This window comes from Aulonocara sp. 'chitande type north' Nkhata Bay, linkage group LG13 (assembly GCF_057382095.1).
Source record: "Aulonocara sp. 'chitande type north' Nkhata Bay isolate Kocher_YH1m ecotype deep benthic linkage group LG13, A_spYH_male_GT1.1, whole genome shotgun sequence".
Lineage (NCBI taxonomy): Eukaryota > Metazoa > Chordata > Actinopteri > Cichliformes > Cichlidae > Aulonocara > Aulonocara sp. 'chitande type north' Nkhata Bay.
The window spans coordinates 14,082,157-14,098,922 of NC_141356.1; the positions used below are offsets into that span (position 1 = coordinate 14,082,157).

General features: G+C 40.0%; 1 protein-coding gene across 2 annotated transcripts in view; it reads right to left on the reverse strand.

The window, feature by feature from the left end:
• The window catches only part of atrnl1a (attractin-like 1a), a 329,857-nt gene that overhangs the window by 128,469 nt on the left and 184,622 nt on the right, over positions 1-16,766 (reverse strand). For both annotated transcript variants that reach the window (XM_086258788.1, XM_086258787.1), the window contains one exon: positions 10,352-10,430. In XM_086258788.1, coding sequence (XP_086114914.1) covers positions 10,352-10,430 — 79 coding nt within the window. The remainder of the gene's footprint in view (positions 1-10,351; positions 10,431-16,766) is intronic.

Below are 16,766 nucleotides of genomic sequence, written 5' to 3' on the forward strand. Positions count from 1 at the left end.
GTACAAAAAAACAATCGTAAGTACTCAAACAATAGTATGTACAATATATACAGGATAGCAGCATTAATATAATGACAGTATCTTAAATATATGGTTGAATACAAAAGCCCATCTGACAGCAGTCTAACATTACAGTGGAACCCCGACTTACGAATACCCCATTTAACGAAAAATTCAAGTTACAAAGGCACTTAACGGCAATATTTCTGCTCGTGTTACGGCAAAATGCCAGCGTAACGAAATCCGCTGGCTCTGATTGGCTGAGCCCAGAATGGCTACAATGCCCACAATGCCTTCCGAATCATGTGACAACCCCCTTGGCTTGTGTACTTGCACTTTGCTGTTCCACTTGAACGACGTATTGTTGTTGCAGTTAGCAGTTAGCCTATAGCCCTATCTTTCACTCAAAAGGCACGATGGGTGCTTCGATTTACGAAAGACCCTCGGGAACAAATTAATTTCGTAAGTCGGGGTTCCACTGTGCTTCTGAAATTGCAAAACAATTTCGCAAGAATGCTTTTCAGAATAATCTTCATACTGGGAGAGAAATGGGGTTGAGAGGCAGGGTACACCCTTGATGCTGTCGCATTCACCGTCTTTTTGTGTATTTTATACCGTGTGGTGCCAAAAGGTTTGAAAGGTCTGGACTGCAGGCAAGTCAGTTCATGACCTGGTCTTCTCTCGATGAAGCCATGCTGTTGTAATATCTGCAATACGCAGTTAGCATTGTCTTGCTGAAAATATGCAAGGCCTTCCCTGAAAAAGACTTTCGTTGGATAGAAGTTGTTGCACCTGGTGGTGCTTTTCCAGAGCACCGTCTTTTTCAACCCAGAGACGCGTTTATGAATCCTGTTCACATACGGCTCAATGTGCGTTCACAAACAAAGAAGCACCATATTTAAAAGAAGGAGCAAAGGATGACTCTGCAATCCTTTAGGCAAACAGGAATATATGACATAATTGCCACATTGTTTGCAAAATTCAGCCCTAATATATATCAAAGGTGGTAGACAACAGACTCCGTACTATCAACAGCAAGAATGTTCCCTATGTGAAAGAAATCATCAGCAACATATGAACACTTGACACACAAGTCTATCTATACAGTAATGTGCATCAGGCTTTGCAGTTTTAAATGAATACAAACAGACTTTTATTTTAGGACTCAAAAAGCCACATATCACACAAAGTACATGTTTTTCTTTTTTAAATGCAACACGTCATGGGTAGGAAAATATTTAAATGAATACATTTAAAGGTCGAATGCTTTTCCAGCATTGCAATAGTGAAAATGTCAGGATGTCATTCTGCTTTCTGTTGATTGAGTGGCTTCAAAAAGTATAGAGACCTGAAAATGCCAGAATCAGTAGCACACAAATACACGGCTCAATTTAAAGACTAACCAAATAAATAAAAAAGGCTTTCCACTGAATACACCTCAATCCTCCATCAGGTCCGAGAGGTGGGGGCAGCAGAACAAGGAGAGATGCCCAGACCTCCCTCTCCTTTCTTTTTTTGATTCATTCATCTTTTTAAAAAAATATATTTTTAATGTTTGCCTAATTTATAAATAACTATCCATAAATAGATGAACAGAGTGTAAACTAACTCCCATTATTTTCTCTGTATGCTGTGTTTGTACACTTGCAAGTTGGCCAGCTCGTAAATGCAACAGTAGGGACGACTACGTTTGGAGGTTAAGCACAGGCTGCATGGTGGCTGGTCATGGTGTGTGCATGTGTTTGTCTACGTTCTCCTCTCGTCCCTTTGATTTGTTTAAACAGCGGTCATCCGCAGACATCCAGCCATGCTTGGCCACATTAAACCTCTTCTACTAATCTGCCACCTCGATTAATGCCAACTAAATAATAGGACACACAAACATATGCACATGCTGTGTAGCACCAACACACATAGGGGAACCCCCCCCCCCCCAAAAAAAAACAGCACCTGTACACAAGTGATTTGGCATTCAGTGGTCCAGACAGGCTAATCTCTCCAACTGCAGATTGGAGTGTGCTGCAGCCAAGGACTGAGCAATCAGAGCATAACATCACCTCTGCAGAATCGTGGAAATCCAACAGTTTTAATAAAAAGGAGAAGAGGGGGAAAAAAAGAAGAGCCTTTATTTTGAAATTAAAAAAGTCTCCGAGCAATATAATCTAATTCTAAGCTTTATTAAAAAATTAAGGTTGCTTATTATATTTTAAACTTGACTTACTTACTTTGGTAATAAATGGCTTCTGGCTCACAGCGCCATAATATTGACACAATCTTGTCATTAAAATTAGCTTAAGCACCTTTGACTCATCATCTTGCCATTGAAATTAGACAGTAAGAGACCTCAGGAAAGCATTTACAGCAGCATAATTAGCTCCATAAGCCAGCTTGCTGGTTGCAGTGCAGCACTGACAAGTTCTAAACAAACAAAACAGCCTCAAAACTTAAATTTAATCAAGCTTGCTTCTTCTTCATTATGCACAGAATTTTCACCCTCCTGTAATTTGGAGTGGAGCATCTCTGAGTATAATTCCTTAATGAGTGTAGAGGAAAAATGACACAATATGTTAATTGCCTCATGCAAGGGGAGTGCAAACATCTAATTTAAGAAAATTAATGTGAGAGGTGGAGCCGCTGTAGTGAAGACTGCAGAGGTCAGGGGGCACCGTCAGCTAAAGGGAGAGCGATGCTCAGATTCAGAAGCAGAAACCGGCTGTGCTGCAAAGTAATAAAGTCTTCAGGATAACTTATCAGCAAAGAAGAGTGACAACATCTGGGATGTGAATTTAAAAAAAATACTCTACCAAGTAAACCAATAAACTAAATGAGAATCAGTTTTTTATAGAGTAGAGAGACAGATGCACAGAATGTGAAGGCAGACTTTTAACATCATCATAAAAACAACATGGGAGACAGACTTGTTCAAAAAGGTTTCCTATTAATTAAAAATGGTTATTTTGTAATATTCTATTGATTTCCAGCTTAAACAGTCGGTAAAAATTTACTTTTAATTGAATCAGATATTAAAGTTTGTTTTAATCTGTATTAGAAGTATAAAGCCAGCAACTAAATCATCATAGCATCAGATAATTATGTGAATCAGCAGCTGAAAATCTGGTTTTTGACAGTTTGTTTGTTTTGATGATGGTTTAAATGCTGCTAAGAAGACAGCTAAAATTTACAATTTAATATTTGAGTAAATGTGTCTTGTTTATCAACTTAGGGTGTGGCTTCGCAGTATTAAAACACAACTTCATTAGAAGAGAGCCACAGGTGTTACATCAGAACATTCATAAGATAACCGAGGGTTAAACTGGTGTTTGACGACTTGGAGTAAAGACCGTAGGGCATTTTATGACTTGCTTTTAGCAAATGTTCAAATATGGGCTGAAATATGAAGCCAAGGTAAGAATGTAGTAAATTGCAGTTCTTCTATAGCCACTTGAGACATACTCCAATTTTATAATCTTCAGCACAAGCCCAACAGTAGTAAAACAGAACTCCTGGTTGTGGCCCCCCAGGCCCTACTCGAAGGCTGGAATTCTACTCCTCGACACTGACGGTTGCACCACATCAGCATCCATTGCATTCCAGGCTTATATTAAATCTGTCAATAAAGCAGTTTTTTTCCAATAAATGAGCATCGCTGACTTCGTCCATCACTTATTGACTCTGTAGCAGAGACACTCGTCGATGCCTTTGTTACCACCCCACTGGACAACTGCAATGGGGTCTTGTTCGGGATCAACAGCAAAGCCCTGGACAGACCTCAATATCCCAAAACTGCCAGACATCTAACATGCACTCTGGTGACATATCTATTAACATGACATATTTGTGAGGATAGGTTAATTGATTAATCTAAATTGCCCATAGGTGTGAATGTGGGAGTGAATATGAGAGCGAGTGGCTGTCTGTGTCTCTGTGTGTTGGCCCTGCAACAGACTGGTGACCTGTCCAGGGTGTACCCCACCTCTCACCCTATGACAGCTGGGAAAGGCTCCAGCGCCCCCCGCGACGCTGAAAAAAAGGATAAGCAGAAGCGAATGGATGGATGGGTAACAGAAGGCATGTAACATTAATCAGATACCATTCCAAGCTTTAAGCGAGTGGAAGGAGGGTTTGCCATGTAACTTTCTTGCCCAAATATGTTAAAATGTGAGCCTATCAGGTATCATAGGGCAAGACACAGGGTAAACCCCAGACAGGTTGTCAGTCTGTTGCAGGGTAACACATGGAGGCACATAACCATGAGCCATGGTCAATTTAGAATCACCAAATCCAAGACCTTTTCAAGGTATTGTCCCATAAATATCGTGTTTCCACTATAAGAGTGTTCATACAGATTCATATAACAAAATTCTGCTTTTCTGATGAGGCCAAATAAGAGTTTAAAAAATGACTTCGCTACTTGAGGAAAGAATGATTAAAAAAAGGCATCTGAAAGGGTGTCAGCGGTGCAGAGAAGACCTTAATCTTGTCCTTCTGGCTGGCCATCTTTCTAGCTTTTCATTTTTATTTGACTAATTTATCTAGCCCCGAGGCAGCATCAGCTGTGGTGGATTTCAAAAAATCCACACACTACAGACACACACACTCACACAGTCTTCAGAGGAGCAACCCTATTAGGGAAAACCAGAGACATGGTGCGCAGCTTGTCTCTGCGCATCAGCATTAGAATTTCAAAGTAGCTTTTGATTGTTTGATCTCATATCCAAAAATGATTGTTGGTAATAAAAAACAAGTATGAGAAAAAAGCAATTAACATAAAGCTGCAGCTCCATTAATATCCAGTTTTCTCTGTAGTCTCGTGGCTGGTTGTGATCCATAATTAACGGTGAAGAGATCCCATTTTCACCTTCTGCTGTGGTTCCCCACTAGACCAGCTCTCTGGAGAGCGCAGCAGAGAGAGGGAGATAGCAATGAACAGATGATACTTCACACAGAAAAGCTAGAAAGAGACTTTTTTTTTCTAGTATTACAACCTGACAGACTTGACACTTTTAATATCTTTATATTATGGCTCAGTTCATAAATTCGTTTTATGTTAAGTCACAGTAAATCCTGATCATTTAAAAAGGTGGTTATAAACAAAGATGTGTTGAAAGATGTCAGAAAATTCTCTTTGAAATATGCATATTCACATCTATGTCACACCCATATCATATGGAAGTCCTGAGTAGGGCTGTGCGATATGACCAAAATCTCATATCACGATATAAGACATATATCGTCCCGATAATGATCTAAATCACAAAAATTTAACATTTCCTGTAAATTCTGTGAATCTCGGGCAGCTCGTCTTGCGGGAAGTGTTTCCAGCTGCGCGTCATGTAGCTGGAGTCCAGTGTTTTAACCGATGCATGAAACGATACATTTTTAGACATAAGTTGTAACGGCCGCCGTTTTCTTTGTGAGTATTTATTACACGGCGTGCTGCGGGGAAAAGCCTGTTCTAACGTTTGAGTCTAAGGTTTATTTTTTAGCACCTGGCGGCTCTTTTTTAATTCTCATCCGTAAATAATCTGCTCTTTTACGTAATTCAGTTTATTTTGAAAAGTCTCAAAAGGATCTTGAGCTTTATTGTGAAAGGTTTATGTGGAACATAAACAAGAGGACTCGCGATGCTGTTGTCGTTGTTGCTAACCACAACGCATAAAAACAGGCGCTTGTCCGTCAGTAGTGTGGTTATATTACATATAAGAGAAAGAGAGAACTTTAAGAAATTAATATAGACAGTACAGTGACCATCAGAACGATGAAAAATATTGCCGTAAACAGTTTATTTTGCGACACCACGAAACAAACAATAGTGTAAAATGAAACGATAGATGTTTTTATATCGTCATCCGATATGTAAATGGTAAATGGCCTGCATTTGTATAGCGCTTTTCTAGTCCATAGGACCCCAAAGTGCTTTACACTACATTCACACACACATTCACACACTGGCGATAGCAAGCTACATTGTAGCCACAGCTGCCCTGGGGCGCACTGACAGAGGCGAGGCTGCCGGACACAGGCGCCACCGGGCCCTCTGACCACCACCAGTAGGCAAACATGGGGTTAGTATCTTGCCCAAGAATATTTGGCATGCAGCCTGGGATCGAACCACTGACCTTCTGATTAGTGGCTGACCTGCTCTGCCACCTGAGCTACAGCCACCCCATAATCGTTATCGTTATATCAAAAAGCCCTAGTCCTGAGTGACGTCAGCAGACCGGTAGCATAATGTGAGCCGGGCACACTGTCACGAGCACTCACACTAACACGGTCTATATTGACCTGGTAGCATCACACAGTTGCCAGATTTGACTCTGGAGACCATTTAAATACAGTGAACTCATTGCCATGTTCAACAACGTAGTTTGAGTTGATTTGACCTTTGTGACACTGCGTGTTAGCCATCAAAGGAGGATACACAGTGGTCATAAGGACATGGATATGGTCAGTAGCAACACTCAGGCAGCAGTTGTGTTTAAAACCTCCCACCAAAACTAGAACCCTGAATCACTGACACAAGGCAGGATGTTGTTTATGAGCCCATTACCCAAATGTCACAGCAGAAGTCAAGACTCATCAGACCAGGCAATGTTTATCCAGTCTTCTATTGTCCAGTTTCCTGTTCTTAGCTGATACTAACAGTCCCAATGTGGTTATCTGCTGCTGTAGCACATCTCTTTCAAGAGATGCTCTTCTGCATACTTTGGATGTAAGACGTGTTTTTCGAGTTCATGTCCCTTCCTTTCAGCTCAAAGCAGTTGGGGCATTCTTTTCTAAACTCTGGCATCAAGAAGGAGAACTGGATTGTTTTCTCTTTTTCAAACTATTAAACCCTAGAGGTGGTTGTGTGTTTCTAAAATAATTAGACCAGCCTGTCTGGAAACAACGATGCCATGTTCAAAGTCACTTAAATAACAAATCACCTTCCCACTTTCATGCTTAGTTTGAAGTTCAGAAGTTCACCTTGACCGTGTCTACAATGTATTAAGCTGCTACCATGTGATTGGCTGATGAGATATTTGCGTTAATTGGTAGATTAAAAAGTGTATCTAATGAATTGACCACTGAGTGGATTCCTGTTACAACAAGGCTCACACAAACAGCTCAGCAATCAGCTTGTAGTTCATATAATGCAAAATTTACATGAGATAAACATGGCTGTACTATCCATCTCTCCCCTTAAGGAGCAGCAGTTTATCTCTCTAATAATCAGGTTGACACTAAACACATCAACACCAAGAAATCATAAAAACAAAGAAATCAGCACTATTGATTGTCCTGGTTAATTTTCTGCTTGATGGTTTTCTGAAGCCAAACTGAGTTTGCGAAGCTTAGAACTATATCTGTGTGAGTAAGTGTGTCTCAGAGTCACGTATATCATCTGACATAAATGATACAGTGGGAAATTGAGGTTGGAGATTGATCTGTAAGCTTCAGGTATCATCTGAAGGAAAATAGAAAAGACACAATTGGCCCTTAGAGCTAAAGAAGGAAAATGAGATTTTGTCACTGACAGACTAATCTGTTGTTTTTCAGATTAAGGTCAGTATTGAGGTCATGTATTACAGAAAACCCCCAACTTCTTTACCAAAAACAATGAATGCATTGCTTATATACATGTGGTAGACAGTAACTACTTGCACTACTAGCTGTAAAAATGGCTGTTGCCTGATACTTTGAATGCTGCACTTTAATTCTATTAGAATTTTCTGATTTAACCATGTGCTTAAAGAAGTAATTTATTTTATATAACTGCACTGTAAATAATGATGGGAGGAAAACTGAGCCGGATCTTTCAAGTTCCAATAACAATAATTTCTCTCCACTGTGCAACTTTTCACTTATTATATCCTCCATCATCCAGAGGAAAGGACAGTAAAAAGAAAATAGCCCTCAGGAAGAATGAGGGAGACACACAGTTAAAGACAGAGAAATGTGGAAATTAACCAACAGTGCAGTGAGCATTGCGAATGTGCTGTGATATGAGACCAGCTCTCATAAATATTGTAGCAGAGTGTCAAGCAGCCTGCCAGCAACCAACATACTGCTCCTCACACTGATAAAACAGGGTTAAACAATCACTGCGCTGGAAACATACACACCTGTAAGTACACACACACGCACGCACACACGCGCGCACACACACAGGACAAAGCTGTTCAAGAATCCTCAATGTTTATATCAAGCTCTATATTTCACTTGTCATTTCTCAGGAAAGACTCTGCACAACATAAAATATTAAAGACAGATGATAAGGTCAAAAATCTGACTATTTAAATTGACAACAACTGGATTGTCGGTAAGCACCTTTTTTCAGATGTTAAACACATTACTGATTTATCATCAGGCTCATGTGTGAAATGTGTTGGCAGTGATTTGGTCAGAGCAACGTTTGCATTCATTATCTGGACACTCCAATGAGTTGATGATCTATCTATGTATATACATATACATACATACATATACAACAACAAACAAACACAAATGCACACACACGTTTAAAATGAGCTACTCTTGAACATAGCTTGTTCTGCCCCTTGTCACAGCATGGTGGGTTTATTACAGCTTTATAGCTGTAGGATGATCAGACTGTATATGTCCTACCACTGTGATGCCATTTTCTAATAATATTTTTTAGTTATAATATTTAAATGCCGCTTCAAGTAACTACCTAATGCCAACAACCTTGGTACATAATATAAACACAAAGACGCATATCTATGAAGTAGTGGTGATTAACATGTAAGCAAATTCTACAGTTTCACTCCCAAAATGCTCCAAAAGGCAACAATACCACAAATTAGCTAAGGGTATACCCAGAAAACAGCTAGTGGCCTCAGAGCAGCCATGGCTCCAATCACGCATAACGCTAACCCCTTAATACAGTGATACAGACGGGGTGAGTTATAAAAGATTCACCACACATACTGTTGTTATAAAGCTGTAAAAATAGTTCTTTCATCTTTAAAGTCACTTTAACATTGGACTTTATTGGGATTGACTCTTTAGAAGACAGCCTCTGGTGGCTATATTAAGAACTGCGGTTTTCAGTGTTTCGTGTTTGCTTCATTAGCGTTTGCCTGCCAGATGTGTGCTAATGCCAGTTTACTGTCATTGCAACACTGCTGTTTGTTATACTGATTAGCAGCAGGGGAGCTCATTTTGTTTGGACTGTTTAAAAAAAACAGCAAGTCTGTTAAAGTTTTCAGCACACACATCTTTTAGAGTCTCAGGTACATAATTAGCAGCTTATTTTGTGTTTTTATATATATATATATATATATATTTTCTGTTTACTTTCTGCAACCAGAAATGTTCTTCAAGCTTTTCTCTTCGGCAGAGACGCTAATGCAAACTCAAAGTCACATACTGGCTCAACCTGCAATCTGGACTCTATTCATTAAAATCTGTAAAAACCAAACAACAATTAGTTTTGCATACACCATGTGAGAAAAACGTCACTAACTGAACATAAAGGTTTACTCCACTTAAGAAGATTACGAATAGTCCTAATTGAAGGCAATTCATTTTTGAAACATCATAAATCTTAAAGACACACGTCGTCATCATTTAAATGGGGAAAGTTAATTTGCAAATGAAAAGATCAGCATTTTCTGCACGATGACAAAACAGCAGTGGAGGAGAAAAGGGGGAAGAGCAAGAACCAACAAGTGTATTTAAACACAATAGCTCCCTGTGGTACATCTATGGATTACACTAGTAACAATAGACTATTATCACAGCTGTCCAAAACCAACAGTGATTCCTCCCTGATGACACAAACATAAAACACAAAGTGTGATAAAGAGAATAAGGGTTACTGCTAAAAAACAAAACAAAAATCCCCCCAAAAAACATGTCAAACAGCGCAGCATGGGATTGATTTGGAGCCTAAATTGTTTTTGCATGTGTCTGCGAGTGTGTTTGGAGGAGGGTCAGAAGTAAATATGAAATGATGTGGCATCTGTTCAGGCTTTAAGTGATATATCACTCTATTCCACTCCGTTTAGCATCACTTCGTCTGAGTTAATTGGCTCATGAGGAGCACTAATTAAGGGGAATGGCCTTGTTTATCGTCATGGCGATGCTCGTTAAGCAGAGAGATTTTTTTTTTCCTTCCAGTACTCATGACATTAACCCACCCTTCACAACTTGTGGGTGGGAAGTAGTATCAGTGTTTACCCTTTGATGTGTCAGCTGCATCTGCGTTTCTGTGCAGCAGAATCAAGTGCACACACAGCTTGACAACGCTCTGCATGTAATGTATACAAATGCATATGCACACAATGGCACACATAAAAACGCATTACAAACACACAGGCAATACATTATCCAAGATGTGTCCTACCTCTCTACGCCGTGAGGCCCAGCAGGTCTGTTTGATTTTCCAAACTACAGCAGCCACCAGCAACAGCGACAGGAAACAGCTGGACAGAGGAGACAGACAGATGATAAATCAATCCAAAATCAATGATTTCTCAGTAGTGCATGAACAAGAATATGCAAAAAAACAAAACAACAACCCATCAGGCAGCATTAGATGGAAACAATTTAAAGAACCGCTTTACTTCTAGGAATAAAAGGTTATACAAGAAATGTTAGCATTTCAAGTAACCAGCAGTTGATGTGGCACGAATCAGAACAGATGGCTTTCAACCAAGAGACTACATGGGTTGTTTTTTTTTTTTATTATTATTCTGCTTGTTAGTCAAAATATTACAACTAAGTGCTTGACGTCACTCAAGGTGACAAAATAGTCAGTGAAACAAAAGAAAAATCATTGTGTTCATGCTTATAATTAGCTTTTCAGCTGTTAATGTTTTCTTTTTATTTGTTGGGGTTATCCTGCGTCCAGTATCTGTGGATAACACAATCATTTAAGCTCTCACTATAAAAATACAACCATAAATGGTTGCATTTCCACACTAATTTCCTCCCCTTTACCTCCATTTCTTGCAGACCATAGGCTAAAAAGGAGAGAGGAATTCTTGAGAAATATGTGGCAAGATACAAAACCGCAGCAACCACAGGCAGCTGGGGATTTTAGGACACAAAAGGGGCGGCAAGAGGGCAATGAGCGACATGATGCTCTCTAACAAAGAACAAGGTTTCATTTACACACAGATGCGCACACACATCCACACATTCTGTTACAAAGTTCAATGTCTGGAGGCCAAAGTTATCAGGCCAAACACAAAGCTTCTCTCTCAAGCAGAACTTCTGACAGCAACTCAAAACAAGCACACCCAAAGACTTAACAACAGGAAGTCCCTGAGAAAGTGCTGAGGACAGCAGCTTCGAAACAATCCTGCTCTTCATCTGTTTCTGTGTGTGTCAGTGCGTGTGCATGTGCTCTCCCATCTCTCAGTATGGAGATGACAGCATTGTAAAGGGTATTAGTGTTGTAATGAGCGTGACATTTTCAGACCAATTGTGGCGAGGAGACTGCTGTCATGGCCTCTTCAGTCCACTGACTTTTCAGTTGCATTCAGAGACATCGCAACCAGGAAATCCCCTCCGGTGGTGAGGACAAGATGCTCATTGCTGCTGCTGGATGAAAACCATCCACTTTAAAGATTCTTGCTGCTGACCTTTGCAGATTATGAAAGCTTTCATCTAGCATCACAGTGTCTTTCATGTCTTCGGTTAAAACAAACATGGTGCAAACACCTACAGTACTGACCAAAAGTATTGTGTCACCTTTCATGGCTTTAGATTTAGTTCTCAAGGAGTAAGACTTTTTTTCTGAATGTCTATCAAAGTGAGCTGAGTGTAAATGTGAAGCCTCAATTTACTATTCAATCTACATCCCTACCCCCACCTATGGTCACAAACTGTGGGTGTGACCGAAAGAACAAGATTGCGGATACAAGCGGCAATAATGGGCTTCCTCCGAAGGGTGGCTGGACTCTCGCTTACAGATAGGGTGAGAAGTTCAACTATCCGGGAGGGGCTCAGAGTAGAGCCACTGCTCCTCCACATCGAAAGGAACCAGTTGAGGTGGTTTGGACATCTGACAAGGATGCTTCCTGGGTGAGGTGTTCCAGGCATGTCCCACCTGGAGGAGGCCATGGGACAGACCCAGCTGCTGCCCCCGCGACCCGGCCACGGATACTTGGAAGAAGATTGATAGACCATCCGTCCATCCATCCATCTAAGAGTTTTGTTGGACGTTGGCTGCTTTTTCACTGATTTTCAGTTCAGTCACTGAACTTTTTTTTGTTGAACCAATGATTTGTGACTTATTCAAGCAGCAGGCAGCTTAGCAAAGAGCCAATTACTAACTGTATCTTTAGATTTTATATTACTACCAGCCTGTCATCAAAACACTTTTTTCTGTTCCTTTAGTTGAAACTATGAAAAAGCCAAAGATAGCACAGTCTAAAATAAATAAAGTAGTATTTTTGTACTATGGAGATGATTCCCAAAGAGCTATTCGCTGCGTTTCTCACCATTTTGTCTTTAAAAAAGTTAAGAGAAACTAGAAAAGGGGAGAACAGAAGAAATAAAAGTCATGTCCTTAAAAAAATTGGGGGGAAAAAAGCAAAGATCTGACAAAGGACTTGAGAGATGCAGCTTGACCTTCAGTTAATCCCTCTACTGTTCACTGAAGTCTCCTCAGAAATGGTCATAGTGGATGGGTGGCTGTCAAGAAGTTCTTCTTAAGGAAGAGATAAGGTTGCGGTATGCTAAGGTACAGAAGAACTAAAATAAAGATCAGTGGCAAAGGGTCATAGGGAGTGAAGAATCCAAATTTCACGTGTGTTTCAAATTATTGTCAGTGTGTATGGCAGATACAACAGTATCTAGAGCCATCTGTAAAACACAGTGGTGCCTCTGTCATGGCTGATTTCAACCAGTGGCTTTCTTGTCAAAACTGATGGAATTAGGAGCACGTACAAGTACTGTCAGATTTGAATCCATCATGCAATACTATCTGGAAAACATCTGATTGGCAACAGATTTTTCTCACAGCATGAAAGTGATCCCTAATACATTAGCAAAACAGCGTATCTGGGAAAAAAAAACCACATGGTCGGTCATTACTGAAGCAGTGGGGAATTATCTTGACAGAGAGAAGGAAGAGGTAGCTAACATAGAAATGTGCTTAGAAAGGCTCATTCTATTATTAATTGTGTGAACCATCCACTTCACAGTGAGTTTGAGTTGTTGCCTTCCGGCCGCCGTTTTAGAGTACCTCCGAGGAGGACTAAAAGACTCCAGGTCTCTTTTATCCCTACTGCGTCTTGTCTCCTTAATGGCAAATAATTGTCCTTGAATTTTCTATCATTATTATTGTTATTATTGTTTTATAGTATTGTTCTGTTTGTTCTTATCCTCCTGCTGCTAAACTAATTTCCCCTTGTGGGACAATAAAGAAATTGAATTGAATTGAATTGAATCCTTCAAGAAGTCTGGAGAACCATTTCTGAAGGCTATTTAAATAAATTATAAAAAAGCTTGCCTCAAAGAGTTCAGCCTTTGTTGAAGTACAAAGGTGGTTGTAGTGAATACATGACAGACTGATGCAATATGTATTTTGTGTCTTTCCATTGCCCAAAGATTGTATAATAATAAACATAAAATGCTTGTTTTATTGGCTTAAGTGGTCACCAGTTAGACAAACTTGATTTTTTTAAATGACACAACACAACATTATTTTTGGTGTATTCACAGCTAACTGGAGAACCACTTGAACCATCAGCATAACATGATCCTGATTTCACAGGCTCAACAACCCCCACACCGGATAGTACCGGACCCCCATTACAGCAACTATTCACCAGAATAATTACTGCAAAGACATACACACTCAGTAACTCCACTGCAATGATTTCCCATCCTCTAAATTCTAAAAACACTCCACTGGCTCAGATTCAATCGGGCACATGATTCCCAATTTAATCTGTTTTACCTCAGCTCATTAATGGGCCACAGGGCCTGAGCTTAGCCATCTAACCAATGAAGCAGAATGGCTAATTGTGACTCTTACAATTATTAGGGAGGAGAAAGAAGAGGGGAGGATAGGGTTGTCCTGTGGGTTTGTTAACACTCGACTGAGCTTCTTGATAGGTTTAGTTTTAAGACTGTTCAGCTACAGGTAAGAACAACTGAAACGATTAAACAGCCGAGGGATGTGTAAGAACGACTCTGGGTCCCACAGCTTTTATTCCTTCTTTTTTAAGTGACTCAGCCTTTGGCAAATAAATGTAGAAAAGCACAGTTCATACGACAGACACAAGAGCACACACATGCAGGGAAGTACAGTGAATCATCTGAACCCCTGAAGGTAGGAAAAAAATCAATAAGATAGTCAATTAACATGGGCCACAGATAGAAAGCTGTTTCTGATTCTGTGCTATTTGCTAAAGCAGCAAATCAACTCTAAGTGTAGGGACAGGCTGAGGGCATGAGTCATGAGAGAGAAGCTGCAGGTTCTCTAACTGTAATGTTTTCAATGTGTGTGTTTGTTTGTTTCTAAGCCTTGATTTTGGCACTTCAGCAAAGGAAAGAATTATAATTTATTTTTAAAGCACTCTTTAAAATAAACAGTTACAAAGTGCTGCACAGTCTGGATGAAACCATTTAAGTTGACTCATTTGGTCTCTGCAATAAGTTATCTGGTCTGTCTTCCAATTAATCACATATGGAACACCAGCATTTCCCACTGGGAATCCGTAACTATCACTTTTCAACATGCAAATATAACCTGATCATTTTGGTGCCCAGACCTAATCAAACAGCAAGTGAAGCAAAAATAAAAAGAGTGAGTGAGTGCAAGGTGCTCCACACTGTAAGGTAAATATCTTACAAAGTTAGACAATGTCGGTTGTCTAACGGTTCCCTGTGAACCAGCACTCATTTTAAAAGAAAGAAGCCTCTTGAAGAACTATGCCCACAGAGAGAGCAGTCATCTTTCATGGCAGGAAAGGGGAAAAATGCACTGATGTGCTCGTGTGTTATATTATTTATCATAATATTTGGCAGGTTGGACCACTGGTTTATCCCACTGCCACTCAGTCAGCTTCCTTATACTGACTTGAGTGTAAAATCTGAAAAATTTAGTAACTAGGGACGATGCTGAAAAGATCAATAGTTAAATTCGTAGCTATCTGCACTTGAATGTAAAGCTGTCCAAATCTGTCCAAATTTCCTTACCTGGGAGGCAACCTAGTCAGATTTTCAGTCAGCTGCTCTAAAGTTCAGCTCTGCTCTGAGTCCCTCCCAAATGAGCAAGCACCCTCACCCTGAGCCTGAGCACAGATACCCTGCAGACGAAGCTCATTTCCGCCGCTTGTCTGCAATCTCATTCTTTCGGTCACTACCCAGATATTTGATCAAAGAGAACACCACAGAGAATTTAACTCGAAGTGGATGTTGGTCATGGTGGTCATTTTGAAATGACATGGGCAATTTCAGGGAGTCTCATGAGCCACTCACTTCTGAGTAGCGACTCTGCTGTTTTAGGGGAAAAGAGAGAGAATGAAACTGATTGCTAATCAAGCGAGTCAGAGCTGGGAGTAATTGGACAAAGCTGCGCTGCGGTGTCACCAATTAGCATCTGAGACTGTGGAGAGGAGCAACATAAATGCTGTTTAATTATGGCCATTCTCCTTCATTTGGATATGAAAAAGAATGTGCATGGAGGATGGATGAAGGGTGGGAGAGACGGGATGAAGGGTGGGAGAGACGGGAAGATGAGGGGAGGAGAGTTTTTAAACTGTAGATTCTTTGTGGAAGAAAATTTTACAACTACTCCGGGAGTCTTTAAACATCTGGGCCTAATTTTCAAAAGCACATCCAACACAGATCGATATGAGTCATTACGAGACTGTATTTACACTTAAAACGATGCCACTTTCAAAATATCACATAAAATTAATAATGGCTGAGCTTTTTCTCCAGCTATTGTTTAATACTGCAGCATTTCAGTCTTTTCTCTTTTCCCCTCTGCCCTCATGTCGCCAACTTTGATTCTGCTTCAAATTTTTGGACTATAATTAAAGCTGCAGTAGGCAGAAATCTAGAACTGAAAAATAAAAACCCTTAAGGATTTGAAAATAGACAGCCCTTCTCCTGCAGCAGTTCCCCCTCTGTATTAAGCCTGCTTCATGCAGGCTTTTGGCTTCATACAGGATTCAACTCTGAGTGGGTAAAAGTACTCTACTTAATCGGCTGCACCACAGTTTCTACATTTACATTAATTATAATATGATAAGACTGTTGTGGATTTTTGACCAGCAATGCTGAAAGAAACATGATGCCTTTTCACATCACACTGTCACACAATTCTTCAGGCAGCAATGGAGGCCAGGTTCCATCACCTATCTCTGACAAAATATGTTTATAACTAATTTGCCTCAATTGATTTTGAAGGACACTTAATTGCTCAATTACTGAATTAACTGTTGAATACTCAACAGATGTTTGTAGATCACTGTCATGCACAAAGCAGTGTTGGCCCAGAACTCAATCTTTCTCCAGCCTTAACCGAGAGATTTGATTGCCTAAACTGAATTTAAAGCTGTTGAACCCTTTTTAGAAGTTTGGAGTGGTTATTGCAGAGATAGAAATTAAATGTATTTTTAGGGTAATAAGTAATCTGGGTAAATCAGATCACTAACTGACATGCAGATACATGTTCAATATTTACTTTCAGTCCTGATTTTTGCCTTAGCTGCATATCTTTCAATTTTCTCTGCATTCCCACTGCCAGACTGCATCTCATCACTCTGCCTTCTGCCTAAAGGCTACCCCCCACA